At 39.2% G+C, this 26845-nt stretch overlaps 1 protein-coding gene across 1 annotated transcript; it reads left to right on the top strand.

Annotated features, from left to right (window-relative positions):
- Positions 1-26790, top strand: LOC145994313 (uncharacterized). The gene is made up of 6 exons (XM_083130416.1): positions 1-135; positions 2253-2345; positions 14500-14647; positions 15790-15923; positions 23877-24020; positions 26554-26790. The coding sequence occupies exons 1-6, from the start codon at positions 66-68 to the stop codon at positions 26706-26708; spliced, it is 744 nt and encodes a 247-aa protein (XP_082986542.1). The 5' UTR covers positions 1-65; the 3' UTR covers positions 26709-26790.
- The last annotated feature ends 55 nt before the right edge of the window (positions 26791-26845 follow it).

The raw sequence follows: 26845 nt of genomic DNA, 5'->3' as shown, positions 1-26845 counted from the left end.
CTGCTTTAAGTGATGTACTCAGTTCGGTATATAATCAGTGTTTGTGAAGAACCAGACTTGTCGATATGGCGAATTGGTGGGTTCTTCTTGCCGTGTTGGTCATCCCGGAAGTGTCTTGTAAGGACGAAGAATTGCGTAAGTAAAACTTTTTTATTTACGTTGAATGAATCATACACTGAGTTTTTTTCAATTTTTTGGCTTGGAAGTGTAAGTTTCTTTTTGTGCAAGTGTTAACTTGTCTTCATTCCTTCTTTTATATCTCTGACTAGTCTTGTGCCAAGGACGAGATAAGAACAAGATCACACGGTTTACAGTTTAAAGCTAGTTTAAAACCTACAGTTTAAAGTGTGATCAAAACCAGTATGTGTGTCCACTGGGTATCGAAACCTGGTTCCCTTGATTACAAAGCGACAACTTTACCACTAAACCATCGGGAAGTTCTTTGAAGGTAATTTCGATTGATTGATTGATTGATTTGCTTTATTTTACTTCACCTTTTATGCAATTTTTGTCTCATTTGCGAAGATGGGGATGCGTAATGATATCATGAAATTGATGAATAGACACTCACAAACATTCATGCCCAGGACAGGATTCGAACCCGGGACCCCTTAAGGTATTTTCGAAGGTAAACAAACACAATGATGGGATACTCGTGCCTGGTAAAGGGGGAGGGCAGTGTGTCCGCGATGGCGTAGTGATTACATCGTCGCCTTGTAATTATGGTGTCTCGGGTTCGACACACGGTGGAGGCACATAGTGGTTCGGATGGCACTTTTCAACTGCACCTCCAGTCCCGATGAGCCTATCTGTGCATAAAGGGGCCTTGAATCAATAAACCTAAGCTCATACTCATAATATGACGGCAGAGGAGTTTAGCACTTAAGCACTTTGTGGTGGCGACGTCAACAGCAGGCAACTGAACACAATTGAGTCAAAACAGTGTTGTCACGTGGTTTTTCCGAAGTCGATACCAGTGGATTTTGCATTGGAAGGGGTATCTTTAACGATTGTGACAGCAGTTATGAAACAAAATTGTGATGTTTATCGTACATCCATGCAAAGATGAGATTTCGGAGAAAACGTCGATAAATTCCACATAACGTAGAGAGCGTAAGGTAATGAATAACTGGAATAAGGAAATCAAGCATTTAAAAGAAAATCTACAATTCGGCAGTCGAACCAACCGGTGAACATTCACAGCGCAGAACAGTTATTTCGACAAAATCCTCATTCGCTGCTGGCTGCTTCGGGGAGAAGGAATTTTATTGTTGCCGCTTCCTGCTCAAGCAATAGGCCTAATTGGTTGTTTGACCGCGAGTTCCTTCGTAGGTAAACGCGGCAACAGAGAGTCACTGCCATAAGGGCGGCCTCCACGCCGGATCCCAGGCCGTCCAGGCTATAGATCTTCTGCTTCAGAACGCAACTGAAGTTCCAACAGAGCTCAATTCGCAGCCAACGAGAGTGGCGTTGCCGATAGGGATGATGGGAGTTCAGACGTGACTGCAGCGGCGCCGCCTATTGGCTGCGTTTCCGTATCGGACATTAGCTAGAAGCATTTGCAATATTCGATTTCTTACTCCAGTCAGTGGTGGCGATTGGGTTCCAAAACTGGGGGGGGGGGGGGGGGGCAGGTGCCAAAACTAGGGCGAAGGGACAGTTTGCTTTTCCTTGGATAAGGTTTAGCATAATGCGGGATTAAAAGTTGCAAAAAGTTGGGGGCAACTGCCTTCCACCTCGCCTCCCTAATCGCCGCCACTGACTCCTGTTATTCTTTACCTTATTCTCTGCAAGCCATGGATAATATATAGACCTATTCTCTGAAATCTCAGCTTTATATAGATTACAAAACACATCACGATTTTGTTTCATAACTGCTGTCACAGTCCTTAAAGCTACCCCTTCCGATGCAGAATCCTCTGCTATCGAATACGAAAACAAACATGTGACAACATTGTTTGGACTCAATCTTTCTCAGTGAAGTCACACTAACATGTTCCATTGCAATTATGCTTGGGAAATGTCCGTTTAAACTGATTTGGTTGAAATGTGCTCGAAACTGGCCGCTATCGAAATTGTCAATATGGTGTATACTCAAGTATATCTATAAAATGTGTATAAGAAAAGAATCCATTGCCATGTTAGCATGGTGCAATATAACTTGCTTAGAGAAAACAATTAGAGGCAATATCTTAAGTTCTAGCTATTGTAGCCAACATGTAATTATATAACTTTGGTTTTAATCGTTGCAGCTGACTACTTCAGAATATGTAATCAAAGTGTCCCTGGGTACAAAGCCTGTGCCAGAAGAGGTGTTGAGCATTTCATTCCATATATGATTCAAGGTAAGATCACATTTAATATCATCCTGTTCTATTTATGTTAAAATATAGAGTAACCAGGCTATTATCTGTAATACAATACAAATTGTGATATTTTATGCGAAATATTACAGGCACGAAAGCGTCGACCACGTGCATGCTTCAGTTCGAAATTACAGTGTATTAAAAACCTGGCTTTACATTTCAGAAATAGTCCATAGATACTACATACTATTTGGATGTGAGTGAGCATATATGGCTGTACACACATTACAGCAATTACTATCATATTAAATCACTTAGGGTGAATCAGGTCAAGAAATCAAACAATGTAAATATTTCCTACAATTTCATTAACATTTTAAATTGTCGGGAATGTGCTAATTAAGGGATCCTTGAACTCTAATTAAAGGTAACTAATATATTTTTAAGTTCTCTTATTTTTTGAGCCCTACATGACCCTATTCACCCTTACGGGTTTTGGGTGAATCGGGTAGCACCTTAGGGTGGAACTGGTCAGTTACCTAACATTGAAATATGCAATAATAGTTTCTAACTCTCAATACAAATTTATATTCAGAGTCACTGTTCTACAAAAAAAACAACCTTTTTTCTTTTCTCTGCAGGAAAACGTTCTGTCTGTATTTAGATTTTCTCTGTCAGGGATAGTTTACGAATAATTGTGATTTTAATTTTATCTAAAATTCTTGCAATTACTATAAGGCGAATACTGAGTGAACTCCTGGAATAATTTAATCATCCTTTCTCGAAACCTAGTATATTATGTTTAAATGTTATAAATGTGATATGTGACATAATATTCGCATACATAATTGTTATATAATACTTATTTTCAAAAATATAATAAACGTTTTGCAATTTATATTGCATATAACATTATATCCATGCTCTTTTTCCTTTGTCCGTTAGACATGCTTCAAACTCTGGATTTTCTGAAGTTCTCTAATTTGAGGTCCCACAAAGTACCTTTCTTTCGCTTTGCTGGTGAAAGACGAGGCAATTTGTTGGATATACACTTAAATCTTCTTCCAGTTTTGTCCATAGCCTTTACAAATTGTTTCGTAAGGCCTAGCTTCATGTGAAGAGGGGAAGAGGAACATCACATGCTGCATAATTTTTCTCCCACTTGTCAATTTCGTTGAGACCAATTCTTTCTTGGGCAGTGGTTCTTCTGTCACGGGTGTACCACTTGCAGAGGAAGCAGGTATACTTGGAAAATATTGGATAGATCTTGCCTAGGATAGGGACAGATGGAAGGCTTGTGTTGCTGCAGCCATAAGCCTTTTGACTTAAGAAGCTACAGAGTTAGTTAGTTAAACTCTAATATCTCACAGGTTTCTTTGTGACATCAGAAGAACGTATGAACGTTCATTAAACCACTAACGTCGTTGCGATCAGTTAGTAGGTGCTCAGTTTCAAAATAGGCACGTTTGCCTAAATTTAGTAATGTTTGTGCTGGGGTGGAGATTCCAAGGTAATGTTTGAAGTACTTCTTCATGATAGATCGAATCCTCTTCTTCTGCCTTGCAAAGGCCAACTCTCAACAGGCAAAGTACGTATATCAACTTAAACAAAAGCTGCAAACACAATGCTTAGTATTCTGACAATAACTTGCAGGTACATCATGTAGCTTAATAACAGAACTGTCAACATCTTAAACAGAAACTCAGAAGCAGATGTTGCCAACTGCTCATCTGACAATTCCCTGCATTTATCACAAACGGTGGATCTGAGTAAAATGAGATTATTTATTTCCTTATAACTAAAAGCTATCCCTGATAGCGAAATTCTAATTACGGATTTGAATATCCCATACCAAATTCCTTCAGAAACACGTATATCCACATAAGAAATAAAACCTTTGTAGAATAGAATAGAATATAATTTATTTCCAGTATGAGCCGTTACAGCTATACGTACCATACAAGTGCAAAATTTTCGTGTACTTTCCCTACACCCTTCCTCCTTGTTAGTCTTCTTCCACCTTCACCACTGCTTGGGAGTTCACAAACACTATGTCATTTGAAATCTTTCCCTATACTTGCCTGTTACCTGAGTGGTTCCTAAATTTTCTCAAATTTATTTATTAATTTATTTATTTAGTACCCCTCCCCCCTTTCACACATGTTCGCTATCCCCACTGAGCTTCTTTGATCTCTTTGCCCAGGCGTAATGTAGGAAAGTTCCCAGATTCCTTATTTGCGCCTCCCCCCTCTCGGTCTCTCCCTCCTAATAACGCTTGTCATTATATTCTCAATGTTATCCTCATTTATTTCCCTGATATATTTTTGTCTTGCCTCCCCTGTTTCTTTACACTGGAGGAGAATGTGAAATTTCGTCTCGTCTTCGCCGCATAACGGGCATTCTACGCTCCCGTCCTCCCGTTTCAGTCTAACTTGTGCCAATCCCCCCAGTCTGAACCAGGCCAATCCTGACCTTTCTTTTGCCCCACACAAATCTACGTAGTTCCTCCTTCCCCATTCTCGATCCGTATCCACTATTTTCGCCGATGTTAACGATATTTTTGCGTCGCATTCTGTCAAAATTTTCTGTTTGGTAATATCTTCCAGCCTGGCACGTATGGCCCCTAGCATCTGCGTATCAATCCTCCCCTCTATTCCCTCTTCCCACATCCATCCTAGCCCTACACTGTATAATTCCGTCTTTATTTTTGCTACCCATTGCCTCCCATTACCCCCCTTATCTGTGATTGTACACAGAGTTTCTTCAAATTCCCCCCCTCCATGGTGATCAGTTTTGCCCAGTATTTAATGCTCCTCATTTTGGCATCCACTTCCTCTCTTAATTTTCCCATTTCCCTAAGTGCCCCACATGTTGCCGTACCCCTCCCTACTCCTAGCCCTTGTTTTAGGAATCTAGACTGTACGACGTTTACGGTCTCCCCTCCCTCCCAGACCCATAGTTCGATGCCATAGAATAATGTTGCCTTAACTGTGGCCTCGTAGACCCCCTCCAGAATTTTGATTGAAATATTTGGTACTTTGTATTTTATTTTTCTTGTTTTTTCTAACGCAAAAATTGCTTTACATTTATTCCTTTGTACGTGCCTTGCCCACCTACCCGTCATTGTCATTACCATGCCTAAATAATCGTACTGTTTCACCCTATCGACACTTGCCTCCGCGTATTTCCATTGTTCATCCTTACCAAATACGTACCCGTTCTTAAATACCATTATTTTGGTCTTCTTCATATTTACTCGCATGGCCCATTTCCCGCAATATCCGTGTAACGTGTCTAGACCGTTCTGCAGACCTGCTGTTGTGTTCGAAATCAGTACCAGGTCGTCTGCGTATAACAAAAGTGGTACCTTTACGTCGGATATCGTTGGTGGATCCGTGTCCCTCTGCGTTATTTCCTCCACGATATCGTTGATGAAGAGGATAAACAGCAGAGGGGAGAGAACGCACCCCTGCTTCACCCCCAGTATTGATTCATTTGACCCTGTTACGCCCTCATTGCCGCACTTCACGCAAAACTTAACTTTTCCATATGCCGCTTGGAGAGCTCTGATCATTCTGGCGGATACCCCAACGTCCCACAATTTTGCCCACAACATTTGCCTGTTTACCGTGTCAAAAGCCTTTTCGAAATCCACGTAGCAGCAATATAATTTCCCCCTTTTGACCCCTAGTTTTTCTTGTATCAATGTCTGCAATAAAAGTACATTGTCTATTGTCTGAAAATTTTTCCGAAATCCAGCTTGCAGAGAACATCAAAAATTTCGCACCATTTTTGTAATCGTCTATATAATATCTGGCAGTACACTTTGCTCAGTACGGACAGTAATGAGACCCCCTGTAATTGTTAGGATTGCTTTTTTCCCCTTTACCCTTGTAGATGGGGCAAATGATGGTATCCGACCATTTTTCCGGAAACAGCCCCTTCCGGTAGAGCCCATTCATAATTTCCCTGCCCATTTTCGCCATTAGTGAATTTTTATTTGCGCCCTTTATAATCTCTTTCTTTAAATTCTTTAATTCTTTATTTTTACGTGGGCGAGGTTCAGCCTGAGGCTGTTCTGCCACCTAACCCGTGTCATCGATTACATTTAAATTTACATTTCTTATGTTATTACAGTATTAATACAGTGTGCAATAAACTGTATGATTTAGTTACAAAATCTATTGATAAAATAATTGTAATAAATGTATGAATAAAATGATACAAAAATTGTGAAAAGACAACTACATAAAAATAAAATAAAATGAATAAAAAATAAATAAAAATAAAAACATGTAGACAAAATACATAACATAAACATACAAGTTACATCATAGTATTTGAACACAATCTCTGCTCTGCCAAAAGAAAATTCTTTACTTCATTTCGGAAAGATTCTATTTTAGATATGCTCGACATGGTCTTAGGTAGGGCACTCCATATTTTTGCAGCAAAATATGAAAACGACGACTTATATGCCTGTGTGTTGCAGAGTGGAAGGTTAAATTTGAAATTATTTCTTGTATGGTGGCTGTGAATACTGGTGCGAGGGATCAACATGTCTGCCAGATACGACGGCTTGCCAGATGTAATAATTTTATGTATAAGGCAATATGTATGCAGTAGCCGCCTACGGTACATATTGAGGATATTCTTATTATTTATGGAAGGTAAAATATGTTCACGTCTCGGGATGCAAAATATGAACCGCATGCACGCATTTTGGCATTTTTGAATCTTTGCTTGTAAAGTTTTATTTATTCTACCAGAGTACACTACGTCACAATAGTCGAGAAATGGATATATAAGTGTTTCAACTAATCGCTGCTTGATTTCTGAAGATAATAGTTTGTTAAATTTAAACAAGAATCTAAGTGTTCCAAATGATTTATTGATTTGGCGGCTAATATGCTCATTCCATGATAGCCGAGTGTCAAATATCAGTCCAAGACTTTTAACTACTTCAGCTCTAGGTATGACATCATCATTTATTGTAATTGTTGTATTAGTGTGCTCGACCAAACCAATAGCATTTCGAGTTCCAATAAATGTATAACATGACTTATTAGCATTAATTTTAAGGCCATTTGCATCACACCATGTTTTTATCGCACCCAAATCATTACTTATGTATTCAATACTTATGGCAATTTCTGTTGGATTGAATGATTTCGTTAGTTGAGTGTCATCAGCATATAAATGTACGTTACAGTATTTGACAACTGAAAGGTAGGTCTGCAATATAAATCGTAAACAATAATGGACCTAGTATAGATCCTTGTGGAACACCAGATGAAATATATAAATTATTAGATAATAAAGTAGGCGACAGTTTTACACGTTGGTTTCGGTTACTTAGATATGAAAAATACCAGTTAAGGGTAGATTGTGAAAAACTGTAATATTTCAGTTTACTGACCAGTAATTTATGTTGTACCGTATCAAATGCTTTGGACAGGTCCAATAATATTAATGCAGTGAGGAATTTCTTATCCATAGCCTGGAGGATGTCATTTGTGACTTTCAGCAAAGCCGTAGCAGTGCTGTGTGCCGGCCGAAATCCTGACTGTGAGGGTGGAAGAATATTGTTTTGGGCAATGAAGCTAAATGTCTGTTTATAGATTATTTTTTCTAGTAGTTTTGAACACACAGGCAGAACACTAATAGGTCGAAGGTCGTTTACATTAGTTGGTCGGGTCGTCTTAGGGAGTGGTGTTATCAAAGCTTCTTTCCATTTCCTGGGAAATACGGATTTCTCGAGCGAAAAGTTAATAATATGTGTGATAATAGGCAAAATAAAAGGTAGCGATAACTTCAGCATTGTAGTTGATATTCCATCTGCACCAATAGCAGTAGACTTGATTTCGTACAAACATTTTCTTACAGTATAGCCATCCACTTTTTTAAAAGCAAATTCGGGAAGCATATTATTAAACTTTTGGTTATTAAATTTTAAACATTCTTGAGATATCAGACGTTGGTCGATATTTAGACTATCAATTGAATTAATAAAGTGTTCATTTATCTCGTTCGCATTGTCAAACGTGGAGGGGAGATCATTTTTATTTGAGCCAATGCCTACAGATTTCAGCTGCTTCCATAAATGCTTTGGTTGCCTTGGTGTTTTATTGATGTTATGCTCAAAATAACACTTTTTTTCTTGCCGAATAACGGATGTCGTGAAATTTCTCAATTCTTTGTATTCTTTCCATGCAGATTCAGTTCCGATTCGCTTGAATTTACGAAACGCATTGTCCCTTAGTTTCATCAACAGCTTCACATTCGATGTAATCCACGGCATACGTTTGTTACGAACTCGTGTTTTACGAACTGGCGCGTGCTTGTCAAAGAGATCAAGTAAGTTGACATTGAAATACTCTACTTTGATATCCAAGTTATCGGTGTTATATATTTTTCCCCAGTTAATTTTTTCTGCATCCTTCACGAATTTATCATAATCAATATCACCGTATTTTCTGTGGTATATAATTCTGTTCACGCTTTCTGGTTTGGTATACGCAAGTACAACGTGGGTCAATCTCAGCGGTTAAGCCATCCCTGCCTGCCGCCTTCCCGTTTTTTAGCGAGTTGATTGCTAGAGAATATTCATTGTCTGTTACCTCCTCATCTAGAATTGGTACGAAGGTGCCAAAGTAATTTCCATCGTTCCCAGGTGTATTTATTTCTCCCTCCCTTGTTCCCATTATTCCCTTAAAGTGTCGTTCCTACGTTTCGGGAGTAATCTCCGCCTCCGTGTACTCCTTCCCTCTTAAATTCCGGATTATTCTCCATAGCTGTGCTGCGTCTCGCTGTTGCACGTCCTCCTCTATCGCCTTAACCCTTCCCTCCTCCCATTTCCCCCTTTCCCTCTCCAGTATCGTAGCGTATAGTTTCCGCTGTGTCACATACGATACTCTATTTGCCTCGTTGCTGAGTATTTTGAATTTTTTCAGAGCCTGTGTCATTGCTTTTTTCTGAATTTTGCATGCATCATTATACCATCCTCCCTTTTGAGTTTTCCCTCCCCCCCGCTCATCCTGTACCATGTGCCTGGCTGCCCTCTCAATGCAATGGTAGTATAATTTTAATGCTTGAAGTACATCCCCCTCGGTTAGTAAATTCAACATTTGGTTCGACATTAGCTCTGAAATTTTGTCGATTAATGTATCTGAAAATTCCCGAGAGCCCTCCTCCTTCCATCGGTACCTCCGAACTGCTTCGGGGGCAGCGCCGCCCGTTGCCCCTTCCCTGCTCCTCTCGTTCATATTTCCTTCCCCTCCTCCGTAGTTCAGGGTTGCTATTAACGGAAGATGTTTGCTCTCTGTTCTTGCATCCACCATAAATTCTGTTATGTTTTGTGTTAAGTCCCTCGACATAATAAAATAATCTATAACGCTAGCCCCATTATCAGTGACGTACGTGAAATTTCCCTCCCTGTCCCCTCCGCATCGTCCGTTGAGTATGACAAAATTAAAAACCTCCCCGAAATCCAATAATTTCCTCCCGTCTGCATTCACGTGCGAGTCTTTGCTTTGTCGCGTATAAAATATCCAGTCGCCGTTTGATGCGCCCCTTCCCCCCCTCCCCTGTGATCATCCTCGCCGATTACATCATCCATCCCAATTCTTGCATTAAAGTCTCCCGCGACCAGCATGCTTGCATCGGGGAACTTCTCCTCAACCTCGTGGAGAAACATGGTTAAGTTTTGAAAATAGTTTTCATCCCGGTGTTTGGACCCCGTTGGTTGGTTATAAACCGTTACGAGACAAAATTTCAGTCCCTCCAGGGCAAAGAGAGTCCCCAGAATCCCATCGTGCTTGGCATCCAGTAACGTTACTTTCCCTTCCCAGTCCGGTCTGAAAAGTACCATCAGCCCCCCTATGTTACGCCCCCGTTTTGCCTTCCTCGCTACACATTTGCTAAAACCCCTAAATTTCAGATTTTCAGGAATGTCTTCGGCGCCCTCCCACGTTTCCTGAAGGACGACAATATCGAAGGACCGGACGTATTCTCTAAACCCCTCTTGTCGCAACTTCCTCTTCAGCCCCTCTACGTTCCAGCTCAGTATCTTTATCTTGTGCCCCGCCCCCCCGCTCCCCCCTCCCGCGTTGGTTCTGGGAACTAACCTACACATACCTGATTTCGGCTGCAGCTCCGAAGGCCTCTCCTTGAACATCACCCTTGTACGTCTGCTGTCCGGAACAACACACACATCGGCACCATTTAAATCAGAATTCCTAGGACGCACTTGTTGTTCCCATCGAGCCCTTTCCCCCTCCACTACAGAGTCCGGAGGTCATTCTGTGCCTCTCCTTTGTCTGAGCCGCGGATCCCTTTTGTTTCCAGTTGTCTCCTGGCTGGACGATTTCGGCCTCTCGTTCCAAGCTCCCCCGTCGCTCGCGCCGCGGCCACCCGTGACCTCCTTCCTCTGGGAAGCAACCCTTTCCTGGTCGTTGACCTCTCGTGGACCGTCCATCCTGCTGCCGCCGGGTTCGCCTTTGTCCACCTCCCGTGCCTGGTTGCCAAATGTACGGCCTCCGTGTCCTCGCCTTTGTCCAACGCAGATTATATCGGAGCAGTCCTCGTTCGTAACGAAAACTTGGCCATCAACTATTAATTTATTGTAACTAATGAAGGCCCGTCTTCCCTCTCTCCTGGCATCCCTCATGTGCTCCGTGAGAAGTTGCCTCTGCCTCAGGATCTGCGGCGAGAAGTCTTCTCGGAGGAATATGGAGGTGCCCTGTAGCTTCTTCCGACTTGCCAATATCTCTTCCTTCTTCTTGTAATGGTGGAACTTCACGATGATCGGCCTGCAACCCGAGACTTTGTAGTTGAGCCTGTGTGCTCTCTCCACCGCGAGATCGTCGAGGTCCACGTTCAGCTTCTCCCTCGCCAGATCCCTGATCTTCTCCTCCGACTGTTGCCAGGTCTCGTATCCGGTTTCTTCCACACCATCGAAAATTAAATTATTACGTTTCGAATGGCCCACAACTTTGTCGACCTCCGTCTCCGCCGAACACAATCTCCGCCACAGCGCGTCGTTCTCTTCTCGGAGCACCCCGTTCTCTTTCTCCAGCTCTTCCAATCTCCTTCCAATCGCGGCCATCCCCGCCTCGATGTTGGCAGTCTTTTCGTAAACATCTTGCAAAGTTCCTAATTTTTCATTGATGTTCCGGATCGCCGTTGGGACACTGTCCAGCGCCTTTAGTCTATCCAGAATGCAGTCCAGAACAGTGTTACACATCTTTGTGCACCCATGATACATTCCCTTGGCAGTGTACCCAATCATCCAACTACACAGAAACAGAAGCGTTATGTTTCACATTCAGAACTCAGAAACTGTATAGTTTCCTTCATTAACATTCCTTCATCTAGTTTTTACACTCAACAGACTTCACAGGTGCTACAAGTCCCAAACTTCACAGGCAGATCGGAGCACTTTCTTCAGTTATTTTGTATTTGTGTAGGGAGAGAAAATTTCAAAAGTGACCCTATTCACCATGTGACCCGATCTACCATAAGTTACCCTATTCTGTGTTTCCTTTTACCCACGTGTTTCTTCTCGGCCATTCTGGGCCCTTCTGCAATTGGTTATTACAAATCTCGCTATTATTATTTCCTTTTCATTGCACTTGCACTTCTATACACCACTATTACTATGGGTTACTGTGAAGATTTTTAGTAAGTTCCTTTCATTCGTTTTTATTGCGTCCACTCGTCTTCCTGTTCTGTCTCTCCATCTGGATGTTTTCTTCTAGTTTCTCTCCTGTCTTCTCTTTGAATGTTTCCTCATTTTCTCTTTTCTTCTTTCCCTTTTCTTTCTTTCTCTTTCTCATCATTTTACTGTCTTCCTATCATTTTCCATCGAATCTCATTCTTTTACTGTCTCATCCTTTTCCTGTTTACCCATTCCCCTAGTTTCCTTCTCTCTATTTGTACTTCTCTTTCCTGTCTGTTATACTCTCCCATTTTCCTCTATTTCTCTGTCCTTTTTTACCCTCTTTATTCCCGTCATCTGCATATTCTCTATTTATTCCCTTCTTTGATACGTTCAAGCGCCTGTCTGTATTTTTATACTATTAAACGTATTATTATATTTATTAATAACTTAATAATACTCAGCGGTGAACAATGAGACTCGGTGAAGTACACAGACTCCTCTCAGGTACAGGGATAGTGTTAGGCAAAGACAATTTTCACAGCACAGAGAAATAAAACCACATTACTGCAGTATGTATAAACTGAAAGGTTTTATTCTTTATTTATTGCAATTATAATGCAAATATAGCCTACTGGAGACGAAGACGAGGATTTCGCTTTGTCGATGAATTGACTCAACTAAAACGCATAAACTCAATGCGTGGCTATCGGCAAGCCTATGATCGCATAGACCTAGCTTGCGCCCCGAACTACCACACCAAGAGATATGCAATAATAACTGAGCCAATATTTGCTCTTTAGCCTTTCATTTCCAAATTAATCCTTATTCTAGATTTATTATTTAACGTAGAATGGTTGCGTGTATTGTGCATAGCATCAATGCATGGCTATCGGCGTACCTATGATCATATAGGCCTAGCTTGCACCCCGAACTACCATACCAAGATATATGCACAACACCGAGGAGTTCCTATTACGTAAGTTTAAAAGCTTCGTTGATCCGTGGTGAAAGTGCGTTATTTCTTATGCGACATCCTCGCTTTTATACTATTTTCGAGAACACAGATTCAATTACGGATGAATCACTCACTATCTACAAAAGGATACTATCAATAAAACTGACATCTACACATGTTTAGAAATAGAAATTCACATAGTGCACTCCCGCAAACATGAAGATACATTAAACTACTCATAATAGAGCATAAAATACAATAAACATTAAACAAAAGATATACATTACAAACAGGGTGCAATATTACATATAATAACACAACATTTACGTATCCTTTCATAAAAGTATAATATATCAGTGACATATTTTTTAGTTGTGACGTCACATAAAAATATGGATCATATCATCTTTGCTTTCTCTATTTCATTCTCTGCTCCATTCCGTCTCTCTTTGTGTGCTTTTATATCTCTCACTGCCTGTCTGTATCTTTCATATTAGGTCTCTTATCTCTTTGTGTGATATTATATCTCTCACTGCCTGTCTGTATCTTTCATATTAGGTCTCTTATCTCTTTGTGTGCTTTTATATCTCTCACTGCCTGTCTGTATCTTTCATATTAGGTCCCTTATCTCTTTGTGTGATATTATATCTCTCACTGCCTGTCTGTATCTTTCATATTAGGTCTCTTATCTCTTTGTGTGCTTTTATATCTCTCACTGCCTGTCTGTATCTTTCATATTAGGTCTCTTATCTCTTTGTGTGATATTATATCTCTCACTGCCTGTCTGTATCTTTCATATTATTTCTCTTATCTCTTTGTGTGCTATTATATCTCTCACTGCCTGTCTGTATCTTTCATATTAGGTCTCTTATCTCTTTGTGTGCTTTTATATCTCTCACTGCCTGTCTGTATCTTTCATATTAGGTCTCTTATCTCTTTGTGTGCTTTTATATCTCTCACTGCCTGTCTGTATCTTTCATATTAGGTCTCTTATCTCTTTGTGTGCTATTATATCTCTCACTGCCTGTCTGTATCTTTCATATTAGGTCTCTTATCTCTTTGTGTGCTTTTATATCTCTCACTGCCTGTCTGTATCTTTCATATTAGGTCTCTTATCTCTTTGTGTGCTATTATATCTCTCACTGCCTGTCTGTATCTTTCATATTAATTCTCTTATCTCTTTGTGTGCTTTTATATCTCTCACTGCCTGTCTGTATCTTTCATATTAGGTCTCTTATCTCTTTGTGTGCTTTTATATCTCTCACTGCCTGTCTGTATCTTTCATATTAGGTCTCTTATCTCTTTGTGTGCTTTTATATCTCTCACTGCCTGTCTGTATCTTTCATATTAGGTATCTTTTTCTCTCTGTTTCTCTCTGTTTCTCTCTCTTTTGAAAACCCCTTTTATTTCTCCCTTCTTACTATGCTCTCCCTCTTCCTCTCCCCCATCTTCTACTTGTTTGTTACCCTCTCTCTCCCACTTTAAACTGTAGGTCCAGTCCCGATTAACCTTCCTGTACATAAAGTGGACTTAGAACAACAATTCAATTCAATTTTCACTCGCTCTACACTTTCCAGGCCTAAAGGAATACAAGACGATTCAGCTAGCCCCTCTCATCATCCCAAAGGTGGAAGTGAGCACTTCACAAGGGCCAGTAGGAGCGGATGTCAAACTGACTAACTTGAGATATGACGGCTTTGAAAAGATTCAGCTGGCCTACTTAAAGTAAGTAAATCGATTTTTTATCTCAGGTATCTTAGCAAGTGCTTATGAATGACTTCTAAACGTATAGAATACGTAAAATATCTCCTTCTACGTGAAGGAAGTGTGAATCATTACAATCAACATCAATAGAATACATGAAATATGTAAAGAAAAGGAGCTCTATTGAAAAGGAGAAACTTCATGGTATGTTGGATATTTCGTGCATTACTTCGGAAAGAAAGTGAGGCATGGCAACCCTGCTTTATGAGATGTATCTGGCAACCTTTTACTCATTCATAACTGTTGGCTATAATGATCACATTGCTCAATTGAGTAAAGCATTTTGGGTCCTCACTGGAGAACATCATTCGCAACAATAACTACTTTACACAACAGCATAGCAAACCTGTGCAAAAGTGGTTACTGTACTCTACTGTATAACAGCCTGTGCAAGGAGGCGCTGTGCGTATCACTAGGTAACAATCTGGGCAACAATGGCTACCGCACACGACTGCATAACACCCTTGCAACAATAGTTACTGTACAAGAACCTGTGTAACAATTGCTACAGTACAGTATTAGCGGATGGAGGAAGGATTTCATTTTTTTTTTTGGCCTTAGTGGTCATGTTGCCCTTTGCACACATTAAAGAGAATTCTTCCTCATAGCAGTCACCAATGGGTGCTGTTTCAGACAAATCATGATGTCACAAGTGCAAATGGTAGCAACAGAAATACGCGTCCTTTGATTCGCGAACTACTCGTTCATACAGACTCCTCAAGGAGAACAGGGACCAATTACTGTAAATATGCACCTGCTTGTGTAAGCTTTGCAGTACCAATAAAGCATAGACAGAGAAAAGGAGTCGAGAACTCCAGTTCCTGAACATCCCTCGTATATATAATCAAACCTAGAAATGAAAAATGTACATAGACTATTATATGGCCTGCTGTAATGTAACAATACTTAGCACCTTCGATGAATTTCTCAACATCAACCATTATGTGCAGCTTACTTTGCTTCACTAACAACGTAACAAGACGTTTTTATTAATATTTATATTAAATAGCAATAGAAAATAATAATATTTATTGAAAACCACAATGCGATATTAATATTTTTGAAACACACACTTAATTAAAAACTTTCATTTTTAATTACAGGGTTGACCCAAAAAAGAGGAAATTTGGATTCACTTTCTATTTTCCACACATTGTTATGACGTCACAATACAAATTAAATGGCACTTTCCTCGTCTTGTACTTCAAAGGGGATGGTCCACTAAGACTGTCAGCAAGTGAGTATATTTCATTATAATAAAGTGTAAGAAATACAACCTAATACAACTTACATCTACAATGTAGTATATACAGGGTGATTCTGTAATTTTCTATCAGTCTAATATCTTAGACATTTATTTTAGTTGCACAAACTAACTTCACGGAATTATGCCACTTCTGTAATCACCTGATTCTTTAACTCTTTTAAGTAAACTTACCCCCGTGTTTCACGATCTAGGCCATCGTGGAGGTGATGTGGTGGTTAGCATCACGCTCCGGCCGCATTAATTTTTACCGGGCTACTCCAGGTACCCATTTATTAGCAGTTGTGTGAACCCCAGAGCCCTTTAAGCAGGGGTAAGACCGGACAAATTTCAACCTTTAGATAGCTCATGCCTTGATCAGACTCCAAATATTTTCCTACGTTTCAGGCATTCCATAGAAGTGCATATAATGTTACTGGAGCATACTAAATACAAGGGAGAATCAGTTTTGTTTCTGTTTCTTATCTAGTAGATTTCTGTATGTAGGGGTTGCACAAGTTTGCTGCATTTTAGCGCAGAATTATTGCTGATCTAAACATCTTTTCAACCTTGAGTTAGTGCCTGTATACATTAACAAGAATAATTCTTTATGGTCCACGTGCAGTCACTTATGAGCCACTGAGAAGGCCTTTCCACCCATCTGCCTCCGAACTTAGGCCATTGTGGAACTTCTCCATTAGTAGAGTCACTCTGGGGAATATACCCATCGCGGTTAAATGCCCATTCCCTCGTATCTCGCGCAACATTAATGTTATGGCAACTCTGCGACTCTTGTTTGAAAGCACCCTCCGTGGTGAGACGAGGCAGCAGGTTTGGAGCTTGTGAGAAGAATCTGAAGCCATTCAGGGTTAATTTCGTGAGGTAAGAAGACAATTTTTGAGGTACTAATTTTTTGGACGTTGCTGTATAAACTATGTGCAATAATATTCCCAAGAGAGAAAGAAACTGCATTATATTTGGTGTAAAGATCAAGAGTCAGGGAAACATATCTGGAGAGTGAAACTGCCGCACAGTGCTCAGAGTTGCCAAACCAGTGATTCAATTTTCTGCTTGTTGCTGTGGGGTGATATGCCCACAGAAATTAAGTACAATATGCCCATGGGCATTATTATGATAAGAAAGGACCACAATGTGACTGGATACAGTGAATTCGTTGCAGTATGTGGATACATGAAATGTGTATCAAATTCACGTCCATGTGTCCAAAGTGCAATGCAATTTCTTACAAATGTAAACAGTAAAAAAGGCTGTGGTAAATTCAAAATAAATGTTGTTAGAAACGCTATGCTTGTCCGTACAAATGATGTTCTGTTTACGAGACAAACGTTTATAATCTTCCTTTAAAGTAGTGGGAAAGTATATAGGATAAACCCAAGAAAGTATGAACCCCCCTCAAGCAGATTTGGCAACACTTAAAACAAGCTCAACATGCCTACATGAGCTTTTTGCTCAAGTGTGGAACCCTGCCTAATCAAAGATTTTTGTAAAAATGCCCTCGGGAATTTCTCGGAAAGTATGAACCCCCTCAGATTGATTTGTCTACACTTACAAAAGGCACTTCTGTGAGATTGTTGTCCATAAACCTGTCAAAAATATGCCCCTCTTGATATTGTATGATATCTTAAGTATAGTAACTGTTATAGTGCCCTAGCATGTATAGATTTCAAAATATTAACAAAATTGTTAATATTGCATTTTTCAGAAAATTCTATTTATAAAAATTATGCATTTACAGCTTAAGTATTGCACATATCAGAAAAATTATAGAGACATAAAATGTAGAGAATCTCGAGTAGAATATGTATACAAAATTTCAAGTTTCCAGTAGTGATAGTTTTTTAAAAATCTTAAATTTAAAGAAATTATCGATTTTTTAACAAAACTTCTAAACTTCAAATAAACAACTCCCATGTCTCTATCTTGAAAAATAGGCAAGTTATTCAAGATCTAAAAAACAACAAGATATTTTGAAAAATTTATAGAGACCAAAAAGTTGCATCTTGCCATGCTGAGTCCAAAGCAACAAACCCCATGTCTCTAGGATTCATGGTTCTCAAGATATAAGAGAAATAAAATTATCCCAAAATTTCAGTATGTTGTTCAGGGGACCCGCGGTAGGTCGTGTATATGATGTCCCAGAGCTTATATTCTTACAAGGTACCCAGAACTGCCAGCGCCGCGCCGCGGGGAATCTGAGGAACTGCTCCAACAAGTATTGATCCAGCAATAAAACTGCTAATAAGAATGCCGGAGTTGCTAATAAGAATTGCTGAAGGTAATAAAACTGTTTGTTTTCCCCCAGCAAGGTGGGAGTTGAGAATCAATATATTGATTTCGTAGGAGCTGTTGAGAACTTGGGTCAGAAGATATTGATTCCCCCCGGCGGGCAGGCAGCACCGAGGTGGGATTAATACTTGAGCAAGTTCCTCAGATTCCCGCGGCGCGGCACTGGTGGCAGCAGCACCGAGGTGTGTGGGATCAATATTTGGAGCAGCAGTTCTATTGCCTTCAGCAATTCTTATTAGCAAAGCTCCTGCAGTTTTATTAGCAGTCTTATCGATTAGTTCCAGAGAGTCCCGCGGCATGGCGCTGCGGTATGGATTGCGTGTACGCTCAGCAGAAAAACGGGATGTACGCCCAGAAGAAAATACTTCAGCAAAAAATATTAGAGAAGAGCTCATGTTTCTGAATGCACCCCCAACACACCCCCACCCACCCCCAACACACCCCCACCCACCCCTACCCACCCCCACCCACCCCTACCCACCCACACCCACCCCCAACCCACCCCCACACCCACCCACCCACATCCATACATATTTACTTCCCGGTCCACTTCTATTGCATCATGTTGTGCAATATTAATTGATTAAATGGTTATGACATAATGTGATGATGTGGTGTTTTCTGATTGGTTTAAATAAGCAGTGTTTCTATTGGCTCTGTAAATCTATATAAGCCAGGGCACAGTGCAGATTCTTCACCATTGCTGGATCGGCAGTGGAACCCACAAGTGGGGGGCAGAACCTGAACAGGCTGTACCAAAGTATAGGAGACTTGAAGCATATAATTTGGCGGAATAACCCAAGTAAGGTTATAGAAACAATATACATTGATACAATAGAAGCCAAATTTTTGGCAGGGGGGCCAAAGTGGTTCCTAAATACAAAATCTCAAGAACTAATTGACATAGAGCTATGCAGTTTTTTTGTCTGCCATACAGTCTGGTGGAATAACCCAAGTAAGGTCATAGAGACAATATACACTGGTGCAGTAAAAGCCAAATTTTTGGCAGGGGGGCCAAAGTGGTTCCTAAATACAAAATCTCAAGAACTAATTGACATAGAGCTATGCAGTTTTTTTTGTCTGCACTGAACCCAACTGATATTTTTTATTAAGCATAGAATTTTGATTTGATTCCCAAGAAATTTTATATAAATACCAAAGCCAAAAATATTCACACACATACACACATACACACACACACACACACACACATATATATACATACACACACACAAAGCACAGTGCTGAACCCAACTGATATTTTTATCCAGCATAGAATTTTGATTTGAATCCCAGGAAATTGTATATAATAAACAACAACAAAAATGCCAAGTCAAAAATATTGTAATCAATGCAATAAGAATATATCCAGCCCTAATTGGGCCAAGCACCAAAAGATTTGTAACCCAGACAAATGCAGAACTCCCACAAAAATATGCCCCAAATGCCATAGAAAATATAACATGCAATACTTCACATATACACATAAAGATACTTGCTCTGTACAGTCATCAACATTGCCCCCTCAACCATCTACATCTGGTCTGAAAAGGAAGCATGAAACACCTGTTAATGCTTCACCTGCAAAACAGCCACGCTATGAACCTATCCATAGCAGTTTTAATACCCAATTAAGAGATTATCGGTTTGTATCAGAGCCAAGATGTGGCATTGAGAATTTTTTGAACAGTATAAATTCTGATCTGCAGGCAATTCTAAATGCACAAAATGGCTCTTATAAGCTATCCCTCAAATTGTTTGCACAATATAAGAAGCCAAATGGCACAAAATTTACACAGCCCCACATAACAGAAACTGTACCTGTATATTCAAATTCAAATTCAGACAAAATAATAAGCAGGTTGATGGATCAATTGAACATTAAACACTCTGAATTTGCAGCAAAAGAATCAGGATGGAGCCTATGCGGTTCATCACACAAGTTATATGTTAATATTTCTGAATTCAGCTCATTACAAGGATCTACTTATGTGCCATTACCTGCAAATATTAAAAACAAAAGAGCCGTGGTTAATATAGAAAATACCGACCAGAAATGCTTTTTGTGGTGTATTTTAGCTGCTTTGTATCCAGTTTCAAGGCATCCTGAGAGAATAACTTATTACAAACAACATGAACATGATTTTGATGAAGCAATGGAGGGTTTAGAATATCCAATGTCTGTTCAGAATATTGATAAATTTGAAAAAAGGGCCAGGCATATCAATGGCAAACAATTATCTATTAATGTATTTATTTGTTCCACTGGCAATTGCTTGATAGCACCTCTCAGAATCAGTACAATTGATGATGAATCTGCTGTTCCGATTGATCTGCTCTTAATTGAAGAGGATGGCACATATCATTACACTCTGATACACAGTCTTGAAGCTTTAATCAGAAAACAACAAGGCAAATCCAATACAATATTCAAGTTGTGCAGAAGATGTTTATGTGTATTTGATGGTAAAAAAATAATAAAAGGGGTTTGTAAAGTGAATGCAGAAATTGCCAAAAACAAGTTAATTGAGCATCTGAAATACTGTGGCAACCATAAACCTGTTCATATGGTGATGCCCAATCCAAGTGAAAATTGCAAATTCAAAAAGTTTGAAGCCTTGTTGGAACACCCAGCATATATTGTTTGTGATTTTGAATCAAACCTCAAACCTCTTGCATTCTGCAATCCAGATCCTGAAGAATCTTCAATTACACCATACCAGCTACATGAACCTTCCAGTTTTTGTTATATAGTTATACGGGATGGTGTAGCTAGTGAGCCACACTTATACATGGGACCAAATGCCATCAAAGAATTTGCACATAGAATAGAAAATGAGTGCCGTGACATAGCATCTAACATCTTATTAAAATCAAAACCCATGTTGCTTTTAACAAAGGAACAGATTGAAGATTTCAACAATGCAGAAAAATGCCCGGTATGTGATTCTGAATTTTCAGATATAAATATCAAGGTGAAACACCATTCTCATACAGATGGTAAATTCTTAATGGCCCTGTGTAATAGCTGCAATATTCAGATCAAGAGACCAAAATTTGTCCCCATATTTTGCCATGGAGCATCCAATTATGATTTCCATCATCTGATCAGGTACGAGGGGTTTGACAAGCAGAATTTAAATATTTTAGCTGAAAATGATGAGAAATATATATCTATTAGCAAAATAATTAAAGTTAATGGTGTTCCTATTCACATAAGATTTCTTGATTCTTACAGAATTTTATCGGCTAGCCTGGCTACACTGGCCACTCAATTATCTGATGATCAATTCAAAATCACAAGTGCTTTGTTTCCAAATCAGGACCTGAAATTAATTAGGCGGAAGGGTGTATATCCATATGACTATGTTACAGATTTTTCTAAATTTGATGAGTGTTCTCTGCCACCACAAGAAGAGTTTTACAGCAAAATCAGAGGATCTGGAATCACTGATGAAGATTATCACCATGCCCAATTGATGTGGAACAATTTAAAATGCAAGACATTTCGTGATTATCACATGGCATATTTGAAACTTGATGTGACCCTCTTAGCTGATATAATACAGGCATTCAGAAAATCTTCTATGCAAAATTATAGACTGGTTCCAATATATTTTTTCAGTGCCCCGAGCCTAGCATGGGCCGCAATGATTTTCAACACCAAAAAGCCATTGGATCTGATCCAAGATCAAGATACGTATCTGTTTATGGAGAAATGTATAAGAGGAGGGATGGTGCAATGTTCCCAGAGATATGCCAGAGCAAATAACAAATATATTCCTGATTATGATCCAGCACGGCCATCAAATTATATAGTGTATGTAGATGCAAACAGCCTCTATGGTCATGCCATGATGCAAAAACTGCCATATGCAGGGCTTGAATGGGTTGAAGATTTCAATATTGAAGATCTTAAGGACTTTGATGACAGTAATTATGGCCTATTCTTAGAAGTTGATCTGACAATTCCTGATGATTTGCACAATACATTTTCTGATCTGCCCCCAATTCCCGAGGTTCAGTGCTCACCTGGCTCTAAACAGAAGAAGCTCATGATGACTCTGGAGCCGAAACAGGGTTATGTCATATATTACAAAAACCTCCAGTTCCTGATGAAACATGGTGTCCAAGTGACCAAAATTGGAAAAGTTTTGAGGTTCAGGCACTCAGAATGGTTGAAACCATACATTGATACAAATACAGAGCTTCGAACATCTGCAAAGAGCCAATTTGATAAGGGCTTGTTTAAATTGATGGTTAATTCTGTGTATGGCAAAACTATTGAAAATGTCAGAAAACATACCGATGTTAAAATAATTACTGACCCCAGCCTGAGCAAAAAATTGGTTGCAAAGCCTAATTTCAATTATAGAAGAATTTATGATGAAAATATGGCACTTTTCAACATGAAAAAAACAAAGATCAAATTTGATAAACCTATTTATGTAGGGGCTGTGATATTGGAATTGGCCAAATTACATATGTTAACATTGTATTATGATGTGTTGAAACCTTTTTATGGTGATAATATAAAATTGATGTACATGGACACGGATAGTTTTATTCTTGATATTCAAACAGAAGATGTTTATCAAGATATGTCACAGCCTGAATTGTTTAAATATTTTGATACCAGTGAACATACAATAATTCAACCCCACAACAAAAAGGTGCCTGGCAAGTTAAAAGATGAGACACTTGGTGATGTTATTGTGGAATTTGCTGGGTTAAGTGCCAAGATGTATGGTTTTAAAACATGTAGTGGTGCTGTTGCCAAAAAGGCCAAGGGCATTGGCAGAGTGACTGTGGAAAAAGAGTTTGTATTTGAAGATTATAAAAATTGCCTCAAATCCCAGAATTTAATCAAAACATCAGAATCCAGAATTCAGAGTGTGGATCACTTATTGACTTCAAATATTGTAAGAAAAGTGGCCCTGGACCCACATGATGATAAGAGATGCATTTTATCATGTGGCATACATACTTTACCATGGGGTCATTGTTATTTGAAAAATGGAAATCAATGCCCAATTACAGAGCATGATTTGAAATAAATAAACATGCCTATGAACTTATTTGGGTTCAAAAAACGGGCTGTTATGGAGCTGCCAACACCACAACCCTCTTCTGATATGATATCTAAACTAAGTGGCTTCTTAATTATTCATCTGAACAGCATACTTACAGATGTTGATGATGAAACAGGTAAAACATTGTACATATTTAACAATAATTTAAATCATTACCAATTACCTGTAGGTGGGCAATTGCAATTTATTACAACCCCTGAGGGTGATGTTAAAATTTCAGTAGGGAGAAATATTTATAGAATTAAGCACTCAAACATGGTTTCTGGCACTGTTTATACTGTTTCTGCTGGTGACTGCTTATATATTGAGGTCCCTGGGTCATATGACAAGCTTATACCCTTTTTTATAGAATTAAGAATCAGATACTCTATAATAAATAACCACTAAAACAAAAATGCCTAATGATATATTTGGCCATACAAGACATGAAGATCACAGTGATGATCACAGTGATGAGATTAACAACAACGATCAAACAAGACCATGAGTTTATTACTGAAATTGTGAAATGCTGCTTTGCAATGTATTAATTGCATGTTCTTTCCAGGGGACACTCGATTTTATACCAGTCTGACAGGCAACTTGGTCACCCGTGGATCGAAGGAGTACCTGAACGTAACTGAGGTGACATCGGATTTTGACGAAAGTCAAAAACATATTTATTTCGGAAATCTCTTCGGTGGTGGAGGAGGTATGTTGATTTTACGCTAACAATTTTAGTTACACAGATTACGTAACTAAGTCCGGAGTGTAAGAACATGGAGCAAAACCCTGTTATGTAGCAATAAGAGAGTTGCTACTTGAGGTTATATTGACACTCACCTTTAGATTTGAGTGTAAATTGTCTAAGTTAGCTAATTTCCCATCATCGGACTTCTCAGGTTTTGCTTAACACGGCGAGGAACCACAACAACTTAGATTACACTATCATCTACACGTGCACATAAAAATGTATGTGTTTCACTTTCACAAATAATAAAATTCAGATACGTTTCAATTTTTATCTTCCTCCATCTTAAGAAACCTACACATTTCCACAAATTTTAAGATTTATCAACGTTAATCATATAAAAACACTGAAAAATACTTATAAATTGTTACATTTAATATTTCTACCTTTTTCAATAAACCATTATCTTCATTATCCCCATTTTTCTTAGAGGTTAACATAAAGATTGGTCGTCAACCACAAATGTTCAGAAAAACGTCACACTGTCAGGATTATTGACAAGGCCGTTACAATATACTAAACAAATATACGTGTACAAGGTTCGTTCACGGTTGAGCGAGACTTTTATTTCTAGGAAAGCCCTATAAGTACCAAACTATGTGAATTTTTCAAAGGAATCCCCCTGAGCATTCAGGCACCGCTGCCATCATTGTGTCAGTACCCTTAGGCCTTTGAAGGAAGTTGACTGCTGTCGTAGACGCTGCATATCTTTTGTCAGAGCTTCCTCTGTCTTCAATTTCATCCCTCTCATATGCTCTTTAAGCGGCTCAAACAAATCTGATAATCACTGAGGGCAACCCTTTCGGAAAGTTGTTGCTCCCAAAATTGACCATGTGGGGCCGCTCATTGTCATGGTGAAGAATGACATTTACACACAACATCCCCTTTCTTTTCTTGCGAATGGCATTAAGTACGTCACCCTTCATCAATTTGCAGAAATACTGGGCATAAATCATGACTCTTTCCAAACAAAAATCACATAAGGAACACATTGCATATCTCAGTCGGACAAATGGGTTCATGCAGTTTATACGTAAGAAACTGTCGTTCTTCGCCAAAGTGTTGACATCATTCGTACACTCTTGCCCGTGACATCGTTTTTTCCATATACTGTGCTTGCAATCTTCTCAATATTTCAGCTGCTTTCAGGTTCTCCTCTCCTCTATCCATGGAATTTGATCACACAACGATGCTCCACAGCTACAGACACACTACTTGCCGCCATTCTTCCCAGCACTACTGCGCATGCGCCAAATACATCGAGGCGAACGTGTAATACTCACATCTGGTAGTTTTACCATTCTCCAGCTATTTACCACTTTATTATTCACAAATATCTCGGTCAACGTTGTGTTGTATTATTTTGAGAGGCAAGAAAATCACTGTGACTTTTATAAAGTGTGAACTGAGAATAGGTATTTGGGTTGTGGGAGGGGGTGAAAAGGCTCCTTGTCCCCTTGAGGGATTTTGAAAGGTTGACAGGGAAAGTAGAAAATGTTTCCACTTCAGCGTAGGATCTACTTCATTTCATATCATCTGATATCTTCATCCTCGCTGCATCCTTTCCCTTTGACCAGTGCGTCCTTTTGCAGGTTTCCTCTTAGCCAGTGTCCCAACCAATTTCTTTTTCTTATTTTTTCTTTCTTTGACTTCACTTTTCTTTCACCGTTGGCTAATCGCGAAGGTGAAATGCATCAAGGAACAACCACAAACACACATCAGAATGATTGACACAGCGCAAGGGGTCCCGGCATTGGCGTGGGTGTCCGTTGAGTGTCCCTTCATCAATTTCATCATATCATCACTCATCATCTTCGTCGCGATTGGCGATTGGCAGTAAATGCGGAGCTAAATAACAAAATTCCAATTCAATCAAAAGTTGCAGCGTTAAAATAACAGATAAATGGTTGTAAGCAACACCACTGAGGTTAAACGTTGATCAAATCGTGGTATGGACTAGCGATGGTCACAAAATCAGGATTTTAAATTATCCGATATCCGTTTCGGATTCAACGGATACTCTGGATATCTGATGAAGAATTTGTTGAAAAACAGTAAAGTGAAATATGAACATGACGAACGATAGAATATGTAGAAAGCCTGCATACGGCTATAAAACGTATAAAACGGATAAAGCTGTCCGGATAATGCACACATTCGGATATTCTGACATTTCGGATAATCCAAATATGTAGATAATCCAGATATCGGATATACGTTAATCATTAAATCATTATAATAGTACGAAAAACTATCCAGATAGAAGCCAGGTCAGTTCCGGATATTCTTCCAAGCTTTCGAGAGCTAAGTCACCTGTAGGTGAAAGTGACTGTAATTCTTGAAAGTTCGGAAGCATATCCGAAACTAACTTGACTGATATCTCAAGAGACTTTGGGATATCAGGAAAGCTTAATAATTACCTTATAAGGATTGTATACATCAATAACTGAAAATTCTCAAATAACAATTGAAACTTTGTGTCTTTTGTCGACAGGTGAAGAACTTGCGAACGCATTTGTGAACGCCAACATTAATGCGTTGTGGAATGAGTACAGATGGGTGTTCCGGGAAGTGTTCCGTACTGTAGTGAAGGACATAGCTACCCGTGTGTTTACCAAAATTCCTTATGCAAAACTTTTCCCTGAGTAATAACAACATATAAGTATATTTTCAATATAGTTTGTATTAATATAATGTATAATTTAAACAACTGTATTTTCAATGCCTTTTGCTTGCGAGCTCTGTTTTTCTTTTTTATGCTCATGTATTTTTGAATAATATTTATT

Source organism: Lepisma saccharinum, chromosome 10 (genome assembly GCF_977018435.1).
Source record: "Lepisma saccharinum chromosome 10, izLepSacc3.1, whole genome shotgun sequence".
Lineage (NCBI taxonomy): Eukaryota > Metazoa > Arthropoda > Insecta > Zygentoma > Lepismatidae > Lepisma > Lepisma saccharinum.
This window is presented reverse-complemented; position numbering and strand designations above follow the sequence as displayed.

What these genes read in the sequence shown, in the direction of transcription:
- LOC145994313 (XM_083130416.1), top strand. Translation starts at nt 66, where the DNA reads ATGGCGAATTGGTGGGTTCTTCTTGCCGTGTTGGTCATCCCGGAAGTG. An exon ending in TTGTAAGGACGAAGAATTGC is followed by an intron (nt 136 to 2,252) that starts GTAAGTAAAACT and finishes TAATCGTTGCAG; the next exon opens with CTGACTACTTCAGAATATGT. An exon ending in ATTCAGCTGGCCTACTTAAA is followed by an intron (nt 14,648 to 15,789) that starts GTAAGTAAATCG and finishes TTTTAATTACAG; the next exon opens with GGTTGACCCAAAAAAGAGGA.